This window comes from Lissotriton vulgaris, chromosome 4_1 (assembly GCF_964263255.1).
Source record: "Lissotriton vulgaris chromosome 4_1, aLisVul1.2, whole genome shotgun sequence".
Lineage (NCBI taxonomy): Eukaryota > Metazoa > Chordata > Amphibia > Caudata > Salamandridae > Lissotriton > Lissotriton vulgaris.
This window is the reverse complement of record NC_141691.1, coordinates 638116583-638142771: the sequence shown is the minus strand read 5'-3', so window position 1 is coordinate 638142771 and position 26189 is coordinate 638116583. Positions and strand designations below refer to the sequence as shown.

The following is a 26189-nucleotide window of genomic DNA, read 5'->3' as shown; positions in this document are numbered from 1 at the left end:
GAGTACTGCTCTAAATGTATAAGTGATTTTACCAAAGAGGTTGAACCCATGAGGATGTTATTGAAAAATATGGCTGTGTTTGAATGGGGAGAAGAGTGTGAACGTGCATTTACTGATGTAAAAGCATCTGTAAGCTGGTCACAGGCGCTATGTCACTTCAATGTAAACAACAAAACGATAGTGACCACTTACACCAGCAAGGTTGGATTGAGGGCTGTGTTGTCCCAGAGGGTGGATGGACAAGAGAGAATAATAGGATTTGCCTCCTGGAGACTGCAAGGGGCGGAACGGTTCCATTCTACTACTGAAAAGGAGGCATTGGCATGTTGTTGGGGGATAAATCACTTCAAGTATTATTTGTGGGGTTTACCCTTCTCAGTTCGAATGGATCACAAGCCTTTATTGCACATATTCACATGTGGTAAAGGACTTGAAGGTGATATGACACCAAGACTAACTAGGTGGTTGTTGTTGGTAATGGATTTCAATTTTTTATTGGTTTATGTTAAGGGGAATAAGAACGTCATTGCAGATTGTTTTCCCCGAATGTCTGTTGAGGATGGTTGGTGTGATAAAGAAGAAGATAAGCAAGTTAAGGTGGACATTTATGAACTGACTGGGTTTGCATTGACTGAGGATGACTGGTGTAGGGATATGGTGGAAGATGATGAATATGGAAAGTTGAAAAATCTGATTACTAGAGGTTGGAATCATGAAGTTGGTGATAGTGAGAGGATGAGATTGTATGGTGTCGTCAAGGATAAATTAAGTGTTTGCAGGTTTAAGGTGCTATGGGGTGGCTGTGTGGTTCCCCCAAGCAGTTTAAAAGCAAAGTTCATTGTTATGGGACATGAAGGACATTTGGGTAGAAGTTTAACCAAGAAAAGGTTGAGACAGTTTTTCTGGTGGCCAGGAATGGATTGAGAGGTTGAGGTCAAAGTGAGGGATTGCATAGCGTATGTTAATAATGATAAGAGCAAAGTGGTGAGCGAACCGCCCTTGTGTTTTAAGGAGTTACCTGAGAACCGTGGGAACATTTGGCAAAGGATTTTATTGGTCCAGAAGAATGATTGGGAAGACACGCCCGGTTTTTGATGGTCATTGTAGATTACCACAGTAAATGGTTTGTTGTAAAGACTATGGAATACAGAACGACAGAATGTGTTGTGAAAGCCTTAGAGGACATTTTTATGGAAGAAGGCATTCTTAGGGTGTTTACCACCGACAATGGGGTACAGATTGTTTCATCTGAGATAGTGAGTTTTTTAGATCACCTGTGGACCAAGTATGAAAAGGTGGCATTGTTCAGACCCCAGGTGAATGACTTGGTTGAGAGGGGGAACCGTATCATAATGGAAAACATTAAACTTTTGTTGGCCAATGGATTGTCTTGGAGACATGAGTTGAATGAGTGTAAATGAAATGTAGTGTTGTATGATATGACCACTTTTATGGCATTAACTTGTCAAAGAAAGCATTCTTGACTTGAACAAAATGGTATGGGCTCATAGAGTGACTCTACATTCCATTACAAGAGTATCACCCATTATTGCTCTTAAAGGAAGGAAGACTACTACTAAACTACTAAAGATTCACCGATGTAGTTGCAAGACAAGAGACAGCTCTGGGTTGATCGGGACGCCATGAAATCTAGAGTGAGAGAAAAGCAGAGCATTTACAAGCAAGGGTATGATCACAAAAAAGGAGTGAAATCTACTCACTGGTGATGTGGAGATTGGGTGGCAATGAAGAATGGAGGTATTGTTAAAAAAAGGGGAGAGGTAAGTACTCTCAACCTAGTAGAGTGTTTGGGGTGAAAAAGAATGTGGTTGCATTGGAGGGTGGTTAAGAATGGGGTTTTGGTAACCTGAGCAAAGTGGTTGGTCTTGATAACTCTTGAAGGTGTTGTCTTAGTTATGTATCAATTCTCTCTGTATTTTTTTTCACATATGTTGAATTGTTGATTTGGTTATGTATCTATTCTCTCTGTATATTTTATCATATATGTTGATTTGTTGTTTAGTTGTGTTCCTTTGTAAGGGGGGAGATATATAGGAAACATTCCTATTGGTGATGTAACATGGAATGTTGTGGGGAAAGCTCTGGAGCTGGCAGTTAGTGGATGCTGTAAGTTGCTGTAGGTCGCTATACTTGGAGACAATAAAGAAGACTGAATTTATACTTGTGTTGTTTAAATTACTACAATCAGCTTTGTATACTAATTGAGAACAATCAAAGAAAGCTGGTACAAAGAAAGGTATCCACAATCTCTATGTCAACTCTGACACAGATTTTTAACTACACTGAATAGGACAACTATTACAAAAGTAAGGAAGTGGCATGTAACTAGAGGATTGGAAACTGGTCTGGTGGAAAATGATGTACATATCGGCCAACTCACCCTCTCCAAAGCCACGGCCATTTTTTGGATAAAATGTAATATATAATGCATATAATACATACAATGCAGTCTGTGGTTGAGACTCTGTAATAATAGCTAAATTTGTTACCGTTTGACGGAACAGCCTCAAACTTCCAGAAGTTTAATGCAATCTCATGCTATTTTGAGGTATTTCTTGAAAATCTATAAAAGAATATAAAAGCATGGAAAGGGTTGAAAGTGAATTTTCCCATGTTAATTCACATAGAACATATGCAGCATGGAGCACTGCGCTGATTTTCACCAAATTTAGATGAGGTAAAGTAGCTGGGTCCAAATCCCAGACTTTTCGGGTATCATGGAAAGCTCCCCATTAGTTTTTGTAAAAAAGCAAAAAGGCTATCAGCCAATAGAGGCAAAAATAGTTCTGCCATTTCAAGTGGTGGCAAGCCCAATTCATAACATTGTCAATAAAAATGTTTTTTTAAAATGTGACTGTTTCGTGAAAGTCTTCAACTTTAAACGTTTTCCTCCCATCTTGAAATTGGGATTTGAGCTGAAGAAAAAAGTCTCTGTGGCACTGGTTAACCATGATTGTCCTTACAAAACTGCCTACGGAATTGCAAAAACCTCTGGAGCAAGAAAATACATAGTTCGGATTATAAAATCGTGATTTTTTAAATAAAATTATGATTCCGTAATATGTAATCTTGATCTTGAATGTTATGGCAAAACTACAATTTAATAAGTAGATTTTGATTTCTGAATAACTTTGTCCTATGTTGATGAATCTGCATAGTATATGGCACGCAAATCATGTTTTCACCTTAATTTTGTTAAGCTGTGTGGGAATCTGTCAATAGGGGTAAAATTAAAAGGGTAAGGGTCATAAAAGTAGTATTTTCCATTCTAAGTTTCATACCAGAAAAATTATTGAAAAATATTTCTGAATAAAAATTCACAGAGTTTAATAGGAAGATATACTTATAATCAGATATACCCGCTTGGTGCAACCAAGTACAGTAGTGTTCAATGTATTTGTGTTATAAAAAGGGATATGATGGACATCGAAGAGTTACTCAGGTGTTTCTTTTGACCGTGTTTTCACAAAGTGTTCCAGATCTGCATCAAAGGGTAAACAAAAGAAGAGAAAAAAGTCTTACTTGATGGAGTTCACATATCTAGGAGATTTGATTGGCTGGGTATGTCTTGAAATATTTGTGTCATGGCCTCCATTTTGTTATGCATGGGATCAGCAAATGACTGAGGGACCTATGTTGTAGAAAAATAAGTCTTTGGGGACATATGAGGGCAGGATGAGCATCAACCGACACAGGGCGGAATGTGGGGTGTCAGAGAGATAGATACTGCCCTGAAAAACAGCCATAAATGTAGATTCTTCCACAGTATCATCAAATCCATTCAAAGGACCCATGATAACACAGCTGACATTTTATTAATCATCAGATTCCCAGATATATCAGTGGACAGAATGACAACATTATTATTGAAGGGGCCATATACAGGTGTTATGGGATCACTACCTGACCCGCGAAAGGGGGCAGTTGGAGGGAGGAGATTAAAAGAAAATAAAGACCCTCTGATAAACAAAAAACTCACTGTATTCCCAAAAGTAATTCTACAAAGCGGATCTAAAAGAGGCTTGAGACACTCCAGATCCTCAGTGCCATCCATGAATGCATTATACGATTAGGGGATTTAACACACAATGCACCTGGTAATGGCCAAAGGTTGCTTAAGTTGTTATTGGATACTGTGTTTGATGCAGGGCTTGGTCTTTTACCTATTCCGGCCCTAGATCCAGAGCTTGCTGTAACTGGGTTAAAGGCATTGGCAGTTGGTTTGGCAGCTAGAAGGGATGAGTGTAGTTAAAGGCCTACACCCAGAACTCACTGACCACAACAAAAGAAGTGCACAGTTGGTCCTGTAGATAGAAGGGCTGGGTGCAATATTTTGCAAATGGCTAAGCCCTGTGCCCAGTCTATGCCCAGTTATTTTGAGTTATACAGGGTTGGGTGCAAGGAGTGGCTAAACATGATACCGTGTTAGTGGGTGATGGGCCAGGTCAAATGTCATAACCCCACCCTGAGCTGGGAATACAGTGACAATGGACAATGGAGCTAGGTGTTGAGTGCAGACTGTGACTGAAGACTAGGGTGACCACCTCACTCGATGCCATTACGGACACTGTTGTCAATCCTACGCTTTAGTATGAAAACCACATACATTTTGTGGAATGTAGTGTAAGTGTGCCTACATTAAGGTAAATAGTCTACATCACTTACTTGTAATTATTATTATTATTTTTTTTTTTTAAACGTATTTATTAATTTTTCAGAATTTTTCCGACATATTCCAACATATGTATTACAGCACATACCAATTTCTCAGGTGGTAAAAAATATATAATTCATATACATTTCTCTGTTTTATACAAATTTTCATATCATAAGCAGATATCACAAATCAAAGAAAACCATCCTCTAATACAAATCAAATCAAGCGTCTGTTTCACTATTCTGGATTTATCCTGCTATTCTTCCATGTCGTGATTGGTTGCCATATTTTTTTGCCTAAGGCCTTGGCCCTTTTACCTTTCCTGCCGTATATTGCCTTTTCTAAGTTATATATAGTGAGGAGGCTGGCAATCCAGTCTGCAAATATCGGAGGAGTCTTATTCAGCCAATTCCTTGCTATACAAATGCGGAATACTGCTATTGAAACAAAAATAAACTCTACTGGGATATCTTCCATCGTATCGACCACCCCTAAAATGATTAATTCATCTAGTAGCTTAATCTTGATCCTGAGTGTTTTATCAAAGAATTCTTCAATCGCCATTTTTAAAGTAAATAATTGTGGGCACTGCGAAAACATATGTACAATGTCCGCTCCGCTCGCATTACATCTTGGGCAAGTTATTCCTGTTGTTCCGCCCCACTGGGCAATTCTAGCCGGTGTATGGTAAAGTGAAAATACTGTTTTGTAGTGTTGCGATTGGAGGGTTGCTGAGCATAGCACCGTTCTACCCAAATCTAGTGACTCCTGAAAGATTTCTAAGCCTGATCCCAGTTTTTCCCTCCATTTTTGTGCGAATTTTGCCCTTTCATCTGACTTAGTTCCTTTCAGTTCTGCATAGAGGTATCTTATTGTGCATTTGGTGGTTACTTTTATATAATCCATAATTTTGCACTGCCGCATTCCCAGCGGACCACCTTGTTTTTGTATTAGAAAACTCCTCACTTGTAGATATTTGTAGAAACTGTTGTGCTCTAGCCCAAATTTCGCTTTGAGTATTCCAAACTGTGTGATATTACCCTGCTCATCCAGTAAATCCCCTATCTGCATAATGCCTTTATTATACCAACCAAGCATAGTGACATCTTTAAAGATCTCCCTCGGAAGTGAGTTATTTGTGTACAATCTTGTATAGACATTAAATCTGCCTAGCCCCAATTTTTTAGCCACTCCTTTCCACACCCTATACACTGCATTCAACGTCTTAAATCTCGTATGTTTAAAATACGTAAAATCAGTAGTGTTGAACAACCCATTCTCAGCTTCCTCCCAAAGCAATACAGCATACACGTTGGGTAAGCCCGCCTCTCTATCCGTTATTTGGTCCCGACCTCCTCCTCCTCCTCCAATTAACACCCTACTGTACTGTAATACTGCAGCCCAATAATAGAGCCTGAAATCTGGAGCTCCCCAGCCCCCTTTTTCCCTATCTACCGTCAAATGTCTATATGCTCTTCTTGTTTTCCCTCTCACCCAAATGAATTTATTCAAAATATTTTCTAATTTGCTAAACCAAACATTTTCGAAATATAGAGGTATGGATCTAAGTAGAAACAGCACTTTCGGGAATGTTATCATTTTGATGGTATTTATTCGCCCCATTAAAGTCAGATGCAAATTATTCATTCTTTCTGTGTTTGTTTTAATTTTCTCCAACAGTGGTCTCATATTGATTTCAACTAAATTATCTAGCTCGGACGTGATCTTCACCCCTAGATACGTGACTTCCGGTGCTATTCTTCTATCCTGATAGTTTACCCAACTATTTTTAATTATTTGTGTTTTTCCTTTATTTAGTGAATACCCTGAAAATGTGCCAAAAAGTGAAGCCTCTTGTTCAATTTCTATAATGGCTAACCCTGGGTCCGGTGTAACCACTGCCACGTCGTCTGCATACTTGTAATTATTTGAAGGTGAAAATCCCAGGACCAGAAACAGTGTCCATAACTTCATGAAGTTAGGTAGTCACCCTACTGAACACCATAAACTCGGCCTATTGCCGCTACGTCAAGGGCTGTGCACATTAGTCCTCTGTTATAGCAAGTGATGAAGTACATTGTAAAAATCCAAAATAATGGACAGAAAAACTTTTTAAAGTTGCACTATAGTTAAGTTTTCTCATAAAAAATTCTATTTTGTTCAATAAAAAAAACTTTTAAAATGTCTTCTCAAGAGTGACATTTGGGCTCCAAAGCAAAATCCCAACATTAATTAAATTCTCCAGTAATTGAAAACTACTCAAACCATAACTGATCATATTGTATTGTTTAGCAGCTTGTTTACAGTGCTTCACACCCAGTGCAGGGCGCCAACGTTCATTTTTGGATGTGTAGCATGCTACACCTTAGGGAAGTGCATGGTAGGTAGAATGTTGTCTTTGTTGTGAGTATGTGAAAATTGTTTGATATTGTGTGTCAGTGACCAGAAATGTGCTCTCATATTGTCTTAGGATGCAGTGCTTAGTAGTATAATGGCGAGGGAAATGTAATAGACACACTTTTGCTGAAACTACAGTTATCTATGCAGATCCCTTATTAAGATGATGGTTTTTTTATTAAGCTTTGCATCCACTTTCTGTGCTTATTACAGAACAATTTCAAAGTATGGGATGAACCTGCATGTATGGACTATATTAAAGACTTCCAAGGCCCAGCGGTTAGGCCCAGTTACCTGTAGCCACTGACTGACTCTCTATTTGGTATTTTATGCTTACATACAGTGGATTGATTGAGAGTCAAGCGGATATTCTGTCTTTTGGGAAGGTAGATTATGACCGCTGGCATATATCTTTGCAGTACAAACATGCTGTGCTTACAGTATGCTGTGGTAATCCTAAATGTATTGGGAAACTTGAACGTATTATTATGGTTTACAAAGTTGCAACTACAGCCCTGATTAAAATTGTCTGTGTTAGTGTTCCAGATGTGGCAATTCTCAATCAGTCTGAATGACTCAAACAGCCTACACAGAGTACAGTGAACCTGATGGGCCTTCAATGGTGGTTTTTGGGGTATTTGCAGTATTGTGGTATTTTCTGGATAGGATGAGCTGCACTAGTCAGGTTGGTCCAATCATCTCAGTTGTAGTGCACTTTGGTGATCATGGATATATTTTGCTGCTGACATACAGAACTAAGCCATCCAATTTCGGTGATCATTGGTTATTCAATATAGTGATTTCCTGTGTGATGTCATGAGCTGTGAATGGCGAGAGCATGACACCTCACCAAAATGCCATGCGGCCATCTACTGCAAAAGTCCTAAAAATATAAGGATCTTTGTGTCATCTTAAACAAACAAATAATCAAGACAAAGACATGATTGCAACTGTAGCTTAAAAGCCAACTTATCCTAGAAATGTATATCACAATTTGGGCACACTGTACATATGCATATGCATATGCATGTAAGAATGCCTAAAAAGCACAAACCTCTTAGGTAAAGTAATGGAGCACTGTTCTGAGAAGGCAAAGGGATACAGTAACATTGAATATTTCAGTATTTGTCTAATAAAACAATGAAGGCAATAATGGAGCAGGGTTTTCGCGAAATAAAACCTGATCGGTTTGAACTCCTCATTGTGTCGATTATTAACAAATTGGTGTGAAAATGAACAGTGCAAAACTAAAAAGGGGATGATAAAAACTGTGCAAGCACATGCTGGGTGAAATGAGTGTTTTTAGTACTTTTGTAGTAGGCCGCAAATGCACACGATTATTGCAGAAATAAGAGCCAAAAGCAACAGGTTTCTTTTTCACTAACTGAAAATAATGTATATAACGTAAGAAAATGCAAGCAAATCATTTATAGTGGAGTTTTGTAAAATAACAATAATCACATGTGTATTTGTTTTTCCTAGAGAGCATTTTACTGTTCTGCAGGGAAGGCCTCAAGAGTCTTTTTAGGTTTTAATTTGTTTATTAGAATGTAGACTGCAAAAATATGAAATCTGTCCTTCATGAGTTCCTGATGAGGGCCAAGGTTTTGTGGAGGAAACAATGAACATTATGAATGGAACTTCCTTGCCGAGCGGAGAATGTGGACACTTGTACTACAAGATTTATACATTAGCGAGATGGAGAAATTTGCAAGCCGCGAAAAAGATTATCTGAGTTTCCTCTACTTGAGGTTGATGACGAAAGTAGTATAAAGACAAAGGAAATGTTGAAAGTTAGACACATCGAAAATGGAGTAACTAGACACCCCTTGGTTTAAACCAATGGGATTCAATAATTTTCCGTGTGATGATACATGGGGGTTGGATCTTTAGTGAGTTAAGGGTATAACTATTAGCACTGAAAGGGTTGGGGGCACGTTCATTCTTTTATTTTTGTGTGAGGAGAGAGCTGTGTTGCTGTTCCCCAACTTAATTGGTTGGTTGGTTGTTCTGCTGATCCTGACTCTTTGACTTTGCACCTCATATCTTCTTGAGGATGCCAGAGCTTACTCTCTCGGCCGGAGAGTAGCTTACCAGACTTCTAGTATTTTGTGCAATAGGTTTGTATGATATTCTGAATTTGCATTAATCTTATTTGAAACGTTGTTACTCTTTTGTCTCTTTGCCTATCCACTCTCTCACGACACTGATAATTGAGATGTATAATTGTGAGTTACTATGATTCGAGCTGTATTGTACTTGATGAGCATTTAAGATTTATTTTGATAAAGCATATTTATAAGAAAACAGAGTTTGTCTTTAATAATGTCAATTAGTTATATTTATGATTATTCCTTTATTTAGGTTCTTATTTAGAATTCTGTCAATCCTTTGCCAATCCCTGACCACTAAAAAAGATTCATCAGAGAGGAAAGAGGATAAAATAGTTTGTAGAAAATGTGTTAAAATGTTTTAAACTCATGCAGCTTGAAAGGGACCCCTAGGTATTAAATTGGATCCAGATGATAGAAATTTGCAAACTCCCTTTCTGCTGGATCAGCATTATGTGAATAGCACAAATATTTAATCTAGAAAAGCATTACCTTGGCCCCATCAATGCCATTGTTGTGCGAAAAACAAGTGAAACATGCAGAGAATGTACAGTTGTTGGTGTGTGAAGGTACGTCAAGATGAGTACCTCTGGGGGCAAAAACTAAATCGGTGGTACTAAAGATTTTCTTGGATATAGCATTCAATAGTATCACAGATTCAGAAAATTGCATTTTCTTAATATTCTTCTGGATCAAGAAGCTGAACAATCACCTTGGTTTGAGAAAGAATTGCAATACAATGTTTCCTACCTCAGTCCAATGGTTCCTGTTATCACAGCACAGATGGCTGAAATCAGCATACAAACACCCCAGGCCAGGTAACTGCACCAGTGTGGTAATACTTTGCGGACATGGGAAAATGGCTGTCCTGAAAGGCTGCTGTACTCTAAGACAATGGAAATGTAGAAGTAAAATGTGTATAGTTACTTGCACAAAGGTTACTGCACTGCTTATATGGCCGGAGACATACATATATTCATGCCAAAGGAAGCATATTTGTTATCTTGTGCGTTGTTCAAATATTCAGAACATTATGCCATACCCTCAATAGCAAAGCATCAATATAATGTACAGTAAGACTACAAGTTGATATTTTTCCCTGAAAAGAAACAGTTAACCCTATAATACTGGAGGAGTTCTTCAAGAGATAGCATTTCTTCTAAAAAACACATTACTAAGAGTGTTATTCCAAAGAGAGAAATTAGGTTCGAGTTTGAGTCATACTCTTGACACCTCACACAATTTTCAAAGGGCATTGCATTGCAAGTGGCTAAGGACATCTGCATTTACCTCTTTTAATTTCTGACATTTACAGATGCTAACTTCAAGTGTAATAGATCTGGGAATTTATTACATTCTAGGATGAAGCACAGCATACAACTTTGAATTTATGGGACAAAACTGGTAAAATGTAGAATATAGCGAGTTTTTAGTTGGTGTAAGACTGCACCTATCTGAGAAGTGTATGTTTTTGGACGACCAAAGCACTCTTAGTCTTGGTGAAATGGGTTTCTCATTAAAATTACATCTGAAAAGAGGGGATCTGTTTTAAATTGCTACTTAGGCGAAACACACAGGAAGTTGTTAATATCCAAACTTTGAATTGCAGAACAATGCTCAACTTGCTTTGTGCATGTAACATATTACTAGGTGAGCTGGAGTTCTAATTGTCGAACATAGCGTTATATTTCCTTCTTTCTCGTGTCAAGAAAGGTTTTGTTTTCTTTGCGATAATCATGGAGTATTATTAATGAACAGCATATTCAAGAAGACATCTGCAGCGTGCAGCCTAGTCCATGTATCCTCTTCAGTTACAGATAGTGTAAGTTTGAAGGATGCAAAAGAAGCTTGCATTGTTAGAAACCATGATAACTTAACAAATATGTAATTGTAATTGTATCATCTTGTTTTAACCTGATTGGACAGTCTTATGAGAACTGCGTATAGGTGTGTAAAATGTGATATCTTGTGTGTTTTAGGGAAGATGAGGTCACTTTTAATATAGAACAGAGTAGAAGGTCTTTAACTGCTCTCTGAGAGTTGACTAACTTTCCTTGGTCCTTCCCTTCTGAGGCGACCCCTTGTTGGTTCGTCCTCTGTTTTATTGCATTTTGCTTCAATTTGAACTGCATATTAATGAGACATACATACTTCTGATTAATAATGTATGCTAACCTGATTTTGCTTTTTGGAAACCAGGCTCCAGAGGGGGGCAATCAACTCCTTAGGGAATTAACACCACTCTCGTTCCAGCTTATAGTACTTTACAGTCCTTAGATTAGGTAACAAGTGAGAATTGAAATTAAGCTAAACAACAGAATATGCAATATAGAAATTACCAGCTAGAAAATGTCTACTGTAGCTGAAAACAGACATATTTAGTTCATTAGCTCGGTTGACTATCCTGGTTCATAGAGATCAATGCTGTAGCTGGTGCAGTGTTACCTGGGCTCGGAGACAAGAGGGTGGGGGCATTGTGTTTATTGCGCCTCCCAGGAGCCTGGCTTTGTTGACTCTTCCTGGGGAGGAGCGGGGAAGTGACAGAGACAAAGAGACACACAGGCAAGCATTAAGAGGCTGTGGTCATAGTGCTCTCCATGGGAATGACAGAAATATAGCTATTTATAAAGAAAAGAAGGGTGGCGAGGAGAACAGAGAACAAAAGAAAAGGACTGCAATGAAGATAAAGAAAAGAAGAATAGCAAGAAGGGAGGCAGGCAACATGAAAGGAATCTGGTCCGGAGTGGATAGAAAGATGACGGCAACTAGGAATGTGATAGAAAAAACATGGTCAAGATATAAAGGAGGGAGAAAGTAGGGAAGTGACAGAAACTATAAGGAAACGACGGACTAAGGAGATACAAAAGAACAACAATGAGACGGAGAGAAACAGAAAAAACGAGAGGGGAATGAGAATGAATAAACAGACATGGGATGGTAAAGAAAAGAGGAAGAAAGGAGAAAAATAATGGAAAAAAGAGGGGACAGGTAAGGAAAGGTAAATAGATAGGATGGACAGAAATAAAGGATAAAACTGTGGGAAAAGAAGAGCAACAAAGAAGATATGTGTTTGGGAGAAGGGAGATTTGAATGAAGCAAGAGTAAAAGTAAAGGCAGATTTGGAGAGGACGACCATGAAGATGAGCCCTAAAGGTGAGATCGAAAGGGGAGTGAAAAAATGGTGAAAGGACATCAGGATGCGTGAGAGTGGAAAAGAGGCAAAATGAAATCAGGCAGTGGGCATAATTTAAAAGGAGAGTGGATATGAGAGGGGAAAGTTAGGGAAAAGACAAAAGACACGTACAATGAGTAGCTTTAAGTAGAGGTTTAGCTATTGTTAGTACAGTAGGTACTGTAGCACTGGTGCCTAGAGGAGTGAGGGGCTAGCTTAACATGTACCCAGGGGTTGGGGTCACACAACACCTTTGCTACATCACTGCACATATCTCTGACATATACGTAACAAAATATTAACCAGTGACAATGGGCAAAGGGGAAGGTGTTGTTCTAAAATCAATTCATAACAATTCTATTCACACTATTTGTAAGCATTTGTTTTCTAACACTTAGCTTGACCTAATGTAGAAATTTAGATAGAATACTGTGATATCCACACAAAACTCTTATAAGTTCAGAAATTGCCTATAAGTCTTCCCAGTGTACTGAAATAGAAGCCCTGAATTCTAAAGATGAGGTAGACATTCACCCTGATGTTGACTGCTAGATTAGAGAACCACAGCTCACAAAGACAGGTCAGAAGGATGATGATGATAGTCATGAGAATCAGAATGAATTCACTCCATCAATTACTGAATATTTAAAGAGAGGAAATATTAAGAAATCACACATAAGACCGCCTCATCAGCCAAGAAAAATGTAATTTTTTTGCCCAGCTGGAATTCATATTTGTGCCATTCAGCACAATTCTGGATTACAAGACATATCAATTCGAAAGGTGATGTCGGGACAGGATAAAACACAGAGTCACATACCTAGATTCTGACTTGCATATTGTGTCATCTATTGGCATCTCAAGAGCTTTATCTTGGATTTTTTTTGTGAGTTTGGATTGGAGATCATCATAGACCATATGTCATTACTGGGGTGAGTCATCCAAGTCAAAGTGAAGTGAACAAACCAGTTCACAAAATTACGGTGACATGGGTAATTCAACAGAGATCACATAACCTGTATAGCACAGATGGATGTTATCACCGTCTTTGTGGGTTTCTGTTGGACCCTAGCATTGGCTTACCTGTAACACTGCATCTCAGTATTCGCCTCTCGTGCTTACTCACTGGAAAAAGGGCAGGAGCAAAATAAAAGTGATGTACAGGAAAAGAGAGATGCAGAAAGACAACTGAGTTTAAAGGGTGTGACCTTTACCTGGCCGTCAATGGGTTCCCTATTAAGAATTGGTCCAACCCTTAGTGTACAAATCTCCCACCATACACAGAATCAAGGGATAGGAATAGGTGAGAATACCAGGAGGAGAACTGGCTATGAAACAGAGGGCTACCTAGACAGTTCAAGGCTGGTCAAGGAAGGAGGACGATGTATCCTGAAAACCTTTTCATCAGGTAATTGGAGTAAGGTGTTCAAAGGAAGGTAAGATGGTGATTTTCTAAGTAATTGGTCATGAAGCAAGCCAGGTTTATTCCGATAACCTTAATATATTTTTCACAGGTGAATGTTAGCTGTCTAGAATGCTCACAGCAGGAGACGGACATATCCAGACAACCTGCCTTTCTCTTCCACAGAAAGAAACCTTGCTGAATGCAATCCAAATCTTCTGCAGTGTAAAGGAAGGCCGCACATCATTTGGGGCATTTGTGTTTTGGGGTGCTACAACTTCATATTTGATATAATAATATCAATAAAAAAACATTCTAATGACTCCAGAGTTTCTTAACCATATCCGGCCTAAGGTCAGAAATCTGATTCATCCTGTATCTTCAGAAAGAACATGGCTGCTCTTTGGTCTATAAAAATCAAATCTACTTTTCCTTGGCAAGACAAGCGAAACGTGTATAGAGACAAATTAAAACCCCCTAGGACCAGAACCTTGATGTGGCCTCACTGATTATAACTTCTCAAATACATAACCCATCTGAACAAAGTTCATTGATATGGAGAATGTGCAGTTACAACAATGACTACATTAATGATGTGGTAATTTTCTTGAATATGCAAGCTGATACTTTAACCCCTTGGGCGCGGCTGCGATTCTGCGCCTGTGCGGCAGAATCACGAGTTGGCGGGTTTATGACAGCCCCCAGCCGTCATCAGCACACGCCCACCATAGTGCATGACGGCTGGGGGCCGTCATCAGCATCGAAGGGGTTAAATTAAGCTATAGAACCCGAGGTTTATTGACAAAAGGGCTTCTGGTCAGCATGAACCGGAAGGCAATCTGCAGCTGTGTCTTCTGCATCTGAGTCCTGCATTAGAAATATTCAATATAAAAGGTTACCTATTAAAATATAACTTACAAAATTATTAAAACATTGGTATCTTGATATTTATTGATCTTTTCCTATTACTACAAGTGACAATGCGGTCATTGCACAATAAATACACAAAATATTTTCTTAAGTAGATTTGTGATATTACTAGCCGATAATCTTACATCCATGGGACAATGATTTGAGGGCCCTGTATAAGAAATATACATGTGGAAGTTGCTAGGTTTGGGCTTGAGTTGAGATTGTCAATATTTTTTTGGTGACATAATGACTTGTATCATCAACGACTAGAAACTGCAATGGTCTCAAGATTTCATTCCTTGAATGCCAACCTATTCATAGGTTGGGTTGACAGGGAGTATGTCCAGATAATAAACAGCCACACATATTCATGACTAAGTGGTATTGTGGGAGAGATACATCAATGTTGTATGACATGGAAAGGATTAACCTCAGAATAAAGAATAATCAATGTTAGTTCAATCAGAATGACATGATCGTAACCCTTACTTTGGCCTTCAGTCATAAGACTTTCACCGTTTTAGGTGTGGAATTGATAGTGGCACAGAGCAAAGAAGATTGGCAAGGTTGAAAACCAACAGTAAACAATGTCTCAGAAGCTGATTGTTGGGCAAATGAAGGAACAGGTAAACTACATCTCTCAAGAGGAAATTATTGAGGGCAAAAAGGCTGTGTGCTGAGAAATAATAGTACACAAGAAAGGAAGAAATTCTAATAAATATTTTTAGGCAAAGGTTACAGTAAGAAGGTAGGCAAATTAAAGGGGAAAATTAAATAAAGAGGCCTAACCTTCGAATAGTAGGTCAGATCTATCATAAAATTAAATTCGGAGTATGCAGTTTTATAGAATTCTGAATAAATAATTGCGATGAAATGGTATATATTATTTGTTCTGTTTGTGAGACATCACTATATAATACACTACTACCCCTTTTAGGACCAGTCAGAATTTGTTTTTCAACCCTTAGCTCAACCCTGGGAAACAGCACCATAACAATTGAAGAAGAAGGAATGGTTTGTTACCTGTAACTTCTTTTTCTCGAAGGGGAATTTCCATGATAGTCATAAGGGCTGAATAGTCCTGCCCATGTGCGGGGACCCCGGAGCAGTTGTTATATATTGAATCTTCTTAAGTGTAGAATTTTCCCCTTACTTTAGGAAGGCCTGTAAAGACACTTAAGAAAAAAAAGACAGATTATGTAGCCTATTTACCTAGGCTACACTAGCCAGGCTCTTCATCCTGAGGAGAAAAAAGTGGCCAGAAAAAGTATATTTGAGATCATTTTAGTGTTAATCAGTAGAAATATCTCTCACAAACCTTTTTGTATCCCTATGAAAGAGATGAAGGGAGCAGGGCATAGTAGCCTCATAAGCTGTCATTATATGCCTAAAAAAGAACACTGTGCCTTTAAGGGACCAGGAAACACCAGTATCCCATCATGCATAGCATGTGGCAGGTACTTCAGTTCTTTTGAAGGCTACTGATAACAGATAAGTAAGAAAAACAATTCCTTTGTCTTCTCCGCCGGGCAGTAGGGAGGGTCGCTTATGACTATCATGGAAATTTCCCTGCGAGAGAAATGAAGTTACAGGTAAGAAACCATTCCTTCTCTCAGAGGGGATTTCCATGTATAGTCTTAAGCGCTGAATAGAATAGCAAGCCCATCCCAAAGAAAGCAGTGAAACAGACAGAGGAAAAGACCAAAGGACTCAAGAAAAAAGATTCCTGAGTGAGGCTTGCCCTACTTGAGCGTCTGCTCTAGCGTTAGAATCTAGGCAGTAATGCTTTGTAAATGTGTGTACTGACTTCCAGGGAGCTGCTTTACAGATGTCTGGAAATGGAATATAACGTAATAAAGCAGCAGTGGCTGCTTTTCCCCTAGTAGAGTGAGCCTTAGGTTTGGCTGAAAGACTTTTGTTAGCTTTCTGATAACATAAAAGGATGCAGGAGACTATCCATCTTGATCTTGAAATAGACTGTTTTGAAGTAGCTAGCCCTGTTCGAACTGGTACATAGTTTACACATAGCTGTTCTGATAGGCAAATACTCTTAGTTCTATCCAGGTAGAACTTCAGAACTCTCTTTACATCCAGGAAATTAAGAGATCTTTCCGCTGGCGTAGAGGAATTCTGGAAGAAAGTTGGACGGGATGTTATCTGACTGACATGATCGTCGGATATCACCTTAGGGAGGAATTTAGGGTGGGTCCTCATAACTACCTTGCTCAAGTGGAAAACAGTGTAAGGTTCATGAGAACACCGGGCTTGAATTTCACTAACCCTACGGGCTAAAGTGATCACCACAAGGAAAGCTGTTTTCCAAGATAAATGTTGAGGAGATGCCATGTGAATGGGTTCGAAAGGGTATTGCAAAAGGCAAGAGAGAGAACTACATTGAGCTCCCAGGGGGAAGAAGGTAGTCTGATTGGAGGAAAGACCTTTTACAAGCCCTGTTAGAAATCCTTAATAACCGGGATTTGGAGTAAGTATGGAATAACAACATCTTCCTGACAAAAGGTGGGATCCACGTTTCTGGAAGAGCACCATATGCAGAATCTCTTCCACTTGAATGCATATGCTGATCGCGTGGAAAGATGCTTAGCCTCTTTGAAGATCTCCATGCAGTCTTGTGGCAGATTCAGCTGTCCATATTTTATCAGCTCAGGAGCCATGCAGCCAAATTCAAAGAGGAGAGGCTGGGATGTACTATCTGGCCTCCAAGTTTTGTTAGCAGATCCTGTCTGCATGAAAGCCGCAGATTATACGGATGGACCTGTGAAGGAGGTCCGTGAAGCACCATTGGCGTGGCCATTCCTGAGTTATGAGTATCATGCCATTGATGATTGAGCCAATTTGATGAGAACTTGCGAAATCAGGGGGATCGGAGAAAAGGTGTAGACAAACTTTCAGGAACAATTGATCCATAGGGCATTCCCCAGAGTTCCTGTCTGGTAAAAATTGATTTTGAAAACACAAAGGAGCTTAGAGGGTAAAGCTAGTCATAGGTCGCACTCCACTCATAGTAACCTAATACACAAAAGACCTAGACATAATAGGCATTTATACATTCATATCTTTGTAGGGTATACTGTGTGTTGCATAATCTTTGCAAAGCTTACTCCCCATCAATTAGTTACCAGGGTAGTCAGTATATCCTAATGATGTGCCTCCTTTAAGAATCGCCCATTCCCTGACAGTGAACATCCAGTTGCGAGACACCACAAATACACACAGGCCTCAGTGCACTCAGAGGTGAAAAACCAGCAGTACTTGTCCTTAACCGTGGGGGTGATCAATCTAAAAGAGGCATTTCCTTACAATATTGGTACCTAATAACCTTGGCTAATGACAGCAAGCAATGCATTTATGACAAATCACCAGAAACATTTAAAATAGCAGGTACATTTAAAAGGCCCAGTGGACTATATCTTAGGTGGAATTTCAACTGTCAGATACATAGCTTCCCAAACTCTCATCCAGTTTATTTTAAATATTCACATTTATGTTGTGCATATACACATTAAGTTAGGCAAATTTTGAGATTATGGTGAAAAGAAATACTTTGACACAAAGGTTCATTATTTGCAACACTGCACAGTGTGTGTGTGTTTCGATTAATAATGCCTATTTACTCTACCATTTGGCATCCAAATGAAAGGTCAAAAGATCAGCTCAGGGCCTATAATATTACAAAATATCCTTTGGCAATCCATTTCAAGATCAAGCCTGATCAAATGTGTTTAAGGACTATAAATGTTATGGATAATTTGCCAATTAATTCATCATTCAGATGTGAGAAGTTGGCCTGGTATATGATGTCTACTATTCAAGTGGGCACCTTGCACCAGTCCAAACGACTCTTATTGATGGTAGGTTTAAGACAACCTTTAGAGAAAGCTATCCTAGTGGTAGCTGTGGAGAGCAGCCTTCAGGCTAAGTCTTGAAGGAATGTAAAGCACCTTGTTTTACCAGTCTATAATCTCTTGAATGATCAAATGAAAGAGCACCACACCAGGTATATATGTAAAATAAATTTATTTATTCTAAAACACACCCCTCTAGTCTCTTTATCAGGCTAGAGGAAAAAGTACAATACAAGAACTTAAATAGCACACAGTAAATTAACAAAAGTATACGTTTTGCCCTAGGGGCCTCACAAACCATATACTACGTAAGTGGTATAAGAACCACGTGAGGGATAGAAGTTAGGCCTAGTGCCTGTAGAACCGCTGGGTCAACCAAGAACCACCCAAGGTAGGGACGCAGGAGACCCACGGGGACACCTGCAGTGTCTAAACACAGCCGCAAATCGCCATTGACTTCTATGGCGAAAGTTAAGATTAGGGACACTTAGGAATGGACTGCCGTGGAACCCCTTCAGTACTGGACACTTCGAGAGGCGAGACCCACCGGAGCACCAAAATTACTCTTGTTTCCTCACCCAGGGAAGCCGGGTGCATAGGTGTCTTTTCGTGTCGTGTTTCGTTTTCAATGGAGAGCTACAAGGAAGTGCTGCAGGCGACCAGAGGAAAAGTGTCCGGAGGGATCCAAGGGTGGATCGGAGATCTGAAGAACCTGAAAGCAGAGAGAACAGAGTCTGGGTCACTAGCCGTTGACCAGGATGGCGACAAGAAGATGCCAGCCGATGTTGGGTGCTTTAAGGTGATATATGTGAAGCTTGACTCTTCAGCCACGAGGACCAGGAGGCGTCGACGACAATAAGGAGCTGGATTCGAGCTTTCCCATGTCAGATGTTGAGTGCTGCAGCATCGGTATCCGGATTGGACCCAACAAGCCTTGGCAATAGCAACCCACGCAAGATAGCAAGATTGGCTTTGATGCAGACCAGCAAGGTCTGAGGGGCTCACCCTTTGGCTTTGGAGGGGAGGCAGGGCACGTCTGAAGCAACCAGGAAAGCCCAAGAAACAAAGGATTGTCCTTCATGGGGACCCACCAGTCGACGGACTAGGAATCTCAAAGGAGCCTCACGTGGAGATGCTGAAAGCGGACCCATGGAACACTCATGGAGTGTAGGCCCACAATCTCCGGTGCAAAAGGTGCTCAGGGCTTGGACTACAAGTAGCCCAATGAACAACTTCGGGATAACTCAGGAAGTTGATGCACTAGCAAATGTGCAGGATGTCCAGGAGTTCCGGTCCCACGTCTCTCGTGATAGCTACAGGTCTCAGCTTTGCTGGGGACTCGTGTCATCCTCGAAGATGTCTGGAAGTCCATGTCCTGTGTCGCAGATTCTTCGGGATCCGGCGGGAGCCTCGAAAATGCAGACCGGCAAGATGCTTCTTTGGTGACTGTTTGATCAGGGGAGTCACTCCTTGACCCCAAGGGAGATCTCTTCCGTCTTCCAGTCGATATAGAATGTCGAAGGTCCAAGATTTCTTCTTCAGAGTTTCGTTCAGGGTAATCTAAAGTCCTAGGGCCTGGGGTCCTATACTTATACTGAGTTTAGGGGTTTGCTAACTCTAGGGTCCCACCTATGGGAGGACCTGGGGAGGGGGTGGTTACACCCCTTCCCCTTTGTCCAGTTTCGAGCCAGAGCAGGGGCTGAGTGCCCCAGCAACCGGTTTGAACTGGGAAATGCACAGAGACACCTTGTGTGCCCCAGGCACTGACTGAAAAGCATTCACTGAATGCAACCCACCCTGCCCCAATACACTAAAGCCTATCTGTGGAGGTGCTGGCACCTCCCTGGACAGGAAACCTATTGTCCAGGCCTCCCCTGCTGGAGTTTTGTCCCGCAGCAGGAGGTCAGACTTAGGTATGTGGCAGCAGCATCCATTTTGTGATGCTGGGGCTCTTTTAAACTATCACCGGGAAAGTAAGTGTGCACATGTCTTCTCCCTCTAGAAGGGTGGAATGCTACCCCCGCCGCCAGAACTGGCGGGGGGTAGTATTCCAAAGTGTTTGACACCAAACACGACATGTTTTGATAAAGCCAAACCAAAGTTAGCATTAACCACGAGGATTATAATGCACTTAAGAGTATATGGTATGGCCATATCACAGAACAGCTATAAGAAGGGATTCCGAAAGCTGCAGAGGATCTCAGCTCATGCTAGAGCACCCTCTCACACAAAACCAAGCACTCTGCCTTCAGGATTGTTAAGGCCTGCCATAGGAGTGACTTATAGGTTAATATGTGTCTGTTTTAAATGGTGGATATAGGTATACTATATCCCAGTAAGGGGTGCTTACATCACCTTATCCAGGCTGCAAGTGCAGACCTGTGGTACCATTTTGGAAGGTGTGGCATAATACATGCATCAGCACCTGGTAGGCCTCTGGGGTACCTATGCCCTTGGTACCTAAGGTACCATATACTAGGGATTCACAATGGTAACCCAGTAACCAATCTGGTGTGTACCTAATGTACATGCAATCAATTTAGAGAGAGAACAGCTAGGCTGGTGTCCTGATTAGCAGGGCCACAGCCAGACTAAGGTCGATAAACCAGTGAAACACAGCAAAAAGTGTGAGTAACCATAGGAAGCAGATCCTACTCTCCTACAATAGAAAGGTAGGTACAGGGAACAGACTCTACGAAGAAAAAAAGACTTATTGAAAACATGTGTGAAATACTCAAAGTATATTTAAATGTTCAATGTGGTAATATATTTCTTTTCAAGATGCCCAAGACAGAATATGTGTAAAAATTCAACTATGCTCAGAAAATTGCCATGAGTATCTTAAGGATCACAGTTTTGCATTAAAAGGATGTTAAAATTAGAAATCAGATTAAAACGAAATTATTTTTTATGTTTAAAAAGGTTTTCTCTAGCCTTGAAAAAGTGGGATACACGTTACAAAATATGTAGCAGACGATGACATATTTATAGTTTACTTTGTGATGAATCTAGTGAACCTTATCAAAAAAAGGTGCATGTGCTTTAACCATGGTTTGCATACTTTTGGTTTAATTTGAGATACATAGATTAAAATTGATCAACATAAGCATAGAAATGATACATTATTTGAAGGTTACTTTGGACGTAGTGGCAATATATTTTGGAATCAAAGTAGTGAAAAACATTTTTCATAAGCACGGGTACCTCAAAATTAATCTTTTATGTTGCGTAATTAAACTTGATCAAGAAAGAGGCGCACTGGTTTATCCTTGAAGGCTAGCCCTATAATAAATCAGTGTAGGCATCTAACCACCATCTTAAAATGGATGGTTGAAGTGCGGGAAATGTTATTAAAAAAGGAAAAGGCGGAAGTAACAGGTCTACAGATGTCATGATTTGTCTTTACACTGACGTAAATGGAGGGAAGCTTGCAATAGGTATGTGTTGCAAACATATCTCACCTGATGAGCAGTCGGCTCGAACCTCGCTAGCGCTTTCCTGACGCGCAGGCTTGTTATCACGGGAGCTGCAGTCCTCAAATCCACTCGAGGTCCTGTCTGAGAAACACAGGCTCCCCCTTCTGCTTCTCTCACTCTGCTGCCTGGAGCGAATGATTGGGGTGAAGGAATCTCTCTGCAAAGCACAATATAAAATAATGTATTTTAACTGCTATAAAGAAATGTTTGTTGTCTACTTGGCAGGGATCATTTGTTTTGTTCTCCCATTCTTGACAAACATCACAACACTCTCAGACTGAATTTGCCAGTAGCAATCAAATACACTTGCTGGGTAAATGATACTTGCAAATAATACACAACAACGCATTCACTTGCAAAGCACGTTAAGTGCCCATCGCCCGAGGACTCTATTAAAGTGTATAAACCTATTTAATGCCGACATGAATGCTAGATCAAGATATCCTACTTGAGCCCTGTGAAGACAAATCCCTGGAATAAACAGCGCAATAAATACAAACTTCAGAAAACCTAACTTACCATTGGTTAGGGTTCAAACTCACTGCTGTGGTCTCCCCCATCATAGTCTGGGCTAAGATTTTTGAGAGACTAAATCTAAATGTTGATCCTTATGATGATGAAAACCTATTTCTAAAAAAAACGATACTTTCAAAACTAATCTTGTGGAGAAGTGTGGCTCAATGATTAGAGCGGCAGACCCTGATGCAGACGTCTAGCCCGGGACCAGGGTTCAATTCCCCGCCTCGGCGGGTCTTGGGCTCAAAATTCCACGGACCTGATAATTCTCGCCTCGGTGCCTATTCCAATCATGGAGTCCCACTCTGCAAATCTGGGCAATAGCTTGCTTAATCTCCACAACGGCCCCCACAACGCGAAGGATGCCTGGCCTCCACCTTGGGGGTGCCCAGGAGTGGACGCCTCACAGGGAAAGCCAGGATGGGTTCCACAGCGGTATTCGTACAAGCGTCTTGAGACCCTTGCGTGTGAGTAGTGCGCTATACAAGTATCAATTTAGATTTTAATCAAACAGTTATGATGTTTTTCTATTCTCAAACACTTAGTAATTGATATGCATTTTCATATAAATAAAACAATTTTGTATATCTGTTGCCCATTCAATGAACTTGTTTTATACGTTATCACCATTAGAATTCTCAGTGACTTAGCCAGATGACTTATTTGCCTCTTTGGTGTACAGCATAATGCAGATGTGAATACCTCACCTCGCACCACAAACACGTTTATTAATATAATTCAAATAACCTTCATATCAGCACTGTGCCTCACTGTGGATCACCTGCTAAAATTCAACTGTTTATCTCCAGTATCCCCATTCAAAGAGGAAGAGGCCTACAAGATCAGGTTGAAGTGTTCCTTTTCAGTGATCTAAACTGTTTTGCATATGGTAGATGCATGTCTGCAATACACAAATCACACAAGATGATGGACGGAATGTTGCACAATGGCCAAACATTCACCCCCAGTCACAGATCTGGGTTTAATCCATAATTATTTTGCTCACCAAGCCACCCCAGTTCCGACATGGCCATATGCAAATCAGTCTTGGCCCTGTGCCTCATGAAAACAGTCCAGCCCGAACTGCCAAGCCATGTCTTCCCTGGACCGGAATCAAGCATCCTAGGACCGGTTTCTGGCTATCAGCCGTCTTCAGCCAGGAAAGCTTGACTCCAGTGGCGTAGTGAGCACGGGACCCACGTCTGTGCATACCCTTCCCACATAGGGTGAACAGCAAAACACACAAGATGATGGACGGAATGTTGCACAATGGCAAAACATTCACCCCCAGTCACAGATCTGGGTTTAATCCATCGTTATTTTGCTCATCAAGCCACCCAAGGACACATCTGTACATCAACTGTTGTTTTTGCATTGGTCACCCCGAGTGGGACGGGTATGCTCAGACGTGAGTCCTGTGCTCTCCATGCCACTGGAATCAAGCTATCCAGGCTGATGAGGCTGAAAGCCCGAAACCAGTCCTTGGATGCCTGTTTCCAGTCTAGGGAGGACCTGGCTTGGCAGTTCGGGCTGGACTGTTCCCATGGGGCACAGGGTCAAGACTGATTTGCATATGGCTGGGTTCAAACTGGAATGGCATGGTGAACAAAAAAACGATGGATTTAGGCCCAGATCTCTGTACTGGGGTGAATGTATGACATTGTTCTGCATTTTGTCCATCAACTGTTGTTTTTGCATGTGTCTGCAATACACAGGCAGGGTTGTGTATAGCACTGCGATTCACAAAGATCAGACAACAAATTTACAAAGTCCTATTAACCACTCAGAGTGGGGGCGCGTAAATATGTATTTTCAGTTTAAACAGGACCGAACAACACCTCCTGGTTGTACTCGGTGTTTTTTTGTTCTCTAACACCAACAGTTTACACCTTGATGTCATATTTTACATCAAGGAATTAAAGCTGTGACTTGAGCTATATGTTTATTTTAGGTTTAATACACAATCTTAGTCTAGCTGTTTTTTTCCAAGATCTTACTTTCCTGGTCCACGAAACAGAACTTTTGAAGTAGTGTTGCAAATGCAGATCATTTTTGGGGAGAACCTTTTCAGACCGACGCTCGTGATCCCAATAAAATGAAATATTCATATTTACCTGTTAGTCATATTTTTTTTTAATTCAGATTGAAGTTATGAAACTACTTCTTTTCAGATAAGCAAGCAGAGTTGCAAAGGTAGGATATGGAATTTGTTTTACACCTCCTGTGTTATTGGAGGCTGTAAATGTTTAGATGCTTATGGAGAACAGAAGGAGAAACTGCCTGTCCGTAATCTCAAGTAACCCTGGAAAAAGAAAAGTGCCTGTTGGTGTAACCTTAACAGGTGCACACATCAAAGCACTTTTAATTAGTATACACCTTCTGTAGCTGGCAATACATTAATGATGAAGCCAAATTCAATCAACCACACACATGGGTATTTGAATACAAGATCTCGACCCTACAAAGGTAACTTCTAAAAGAAAAGTAAACTAATTATGTTCAATATTCCACCATCACCTGCATTGTGAAAAGTTGCTTCCTCCACCTAAGAAAGTTAGGATAGCTGCAAACAAGTCATCACATGATATGAATAAGCAAGAAAGGCTTTCAGTGTGTAACATCAGCCATGCCACAAAGTGTGGTTGCAATCTGAGACACAGACTAGGCATCGAAGGACATCAAATACAGTTTTACTTCATCAAACTAAAAATGTAGAATGTCCTTTCCCGAGATTTGTCCCAGATTGGACAGTGTTGACTAGACACAGCACGGATAACCACAGGTCGATTAAAGTAGGAGACTCTTGTCACTACAAACACAGCCCTAACCAGTTTAACTGCACTTCCCAAGTTTATAGGCTAAGCTCTTAAAAGTGACCTGGTGTTTGATGCTTAAAACACTGAGATGTGTTAACAGAACAATTCACCAATTGTGAATAAAGAATTCAACCCTAAAATCCAATGAGAAGGGGATTGCCTGTAATTCCTGGTAAATACATTCATGGAACACTGTAGTGGGTAACTGTGAAGCTAGGTGATTTTTACCCGGTCACGTTTTTCACTGCACAATCAGTTGCAGAAGCTTGGTCTCTATGACCATGTGATCCACAAAGTTTTTCAATGTAGTTATAAGCACTTGACCAAACCAATTTACAAGTAAAGCTGGGTGCCTTTAAGGGAGGTGCAGTATCAACTTATGTAAAGAGATTTGATTTATTGAGCTCAGCCAAATATTTACTAAACACCCCTGTTCAAATCCCATTTGGTCATGCTAATAGCTTTCTATAATTAATATACCCCTTCAGAAACGGTGGCATCTTTTTAAAAGATATAAGACTATCTCTAGTAATCCTTTCCATTAAGCTAAAAAAATTAACCATTGTCTATGGTGGACTAAATATGAGGTTATTCCCATGGGGCAGATAAAAGGTGGATTACCAAGGCTCACTAAACAGCTGCCTAACAAATCAGTGAGGGGTGTCCAGGCTGTGACCAAGAAGAGGTCCTAAATTGTTCCTCCTGGTAATGGGTTTGGACCATCCCGTGGGGGAATTCTTGGCTTTACACACACAGCTACACATACTCTAGACACCCATAGTGTAGGGAATGCACAGTAGGAGTATGCCTGATTTCCACCATGTTTAATGTTCCTGAAAATATACA

General features: G+C 40.3%; 1 protein-coding gene across 1 annotated transcript in view; it reads right to left on the bottom strand.

Moving 5' to 3' along the window:
* Positions 1 to 26189, bottom strand: part of PKD1L1 (polycystin 1 like 1, transient receptor potential channel interacting) — a 1739639-nt gene that overhangs the window by 471722 nt on the left and 1241728 nt on the right. The window contains exons 49-50 of the mRNA XM_086964902.1: positions 21997 to 22168; positions 9937 to 10072 (exon numbers count right to left, since the gene is read on the bottom strand). Coding sequence (XP_086821028.1) covers positions 9937 to 10072; positions 21997 to 22168 — 308 coding nt within the window. The remainder of the gene's footprint in view (positions 1 to 9936; positions 10073 to 21996; positions 22169 to 26189) is intronic.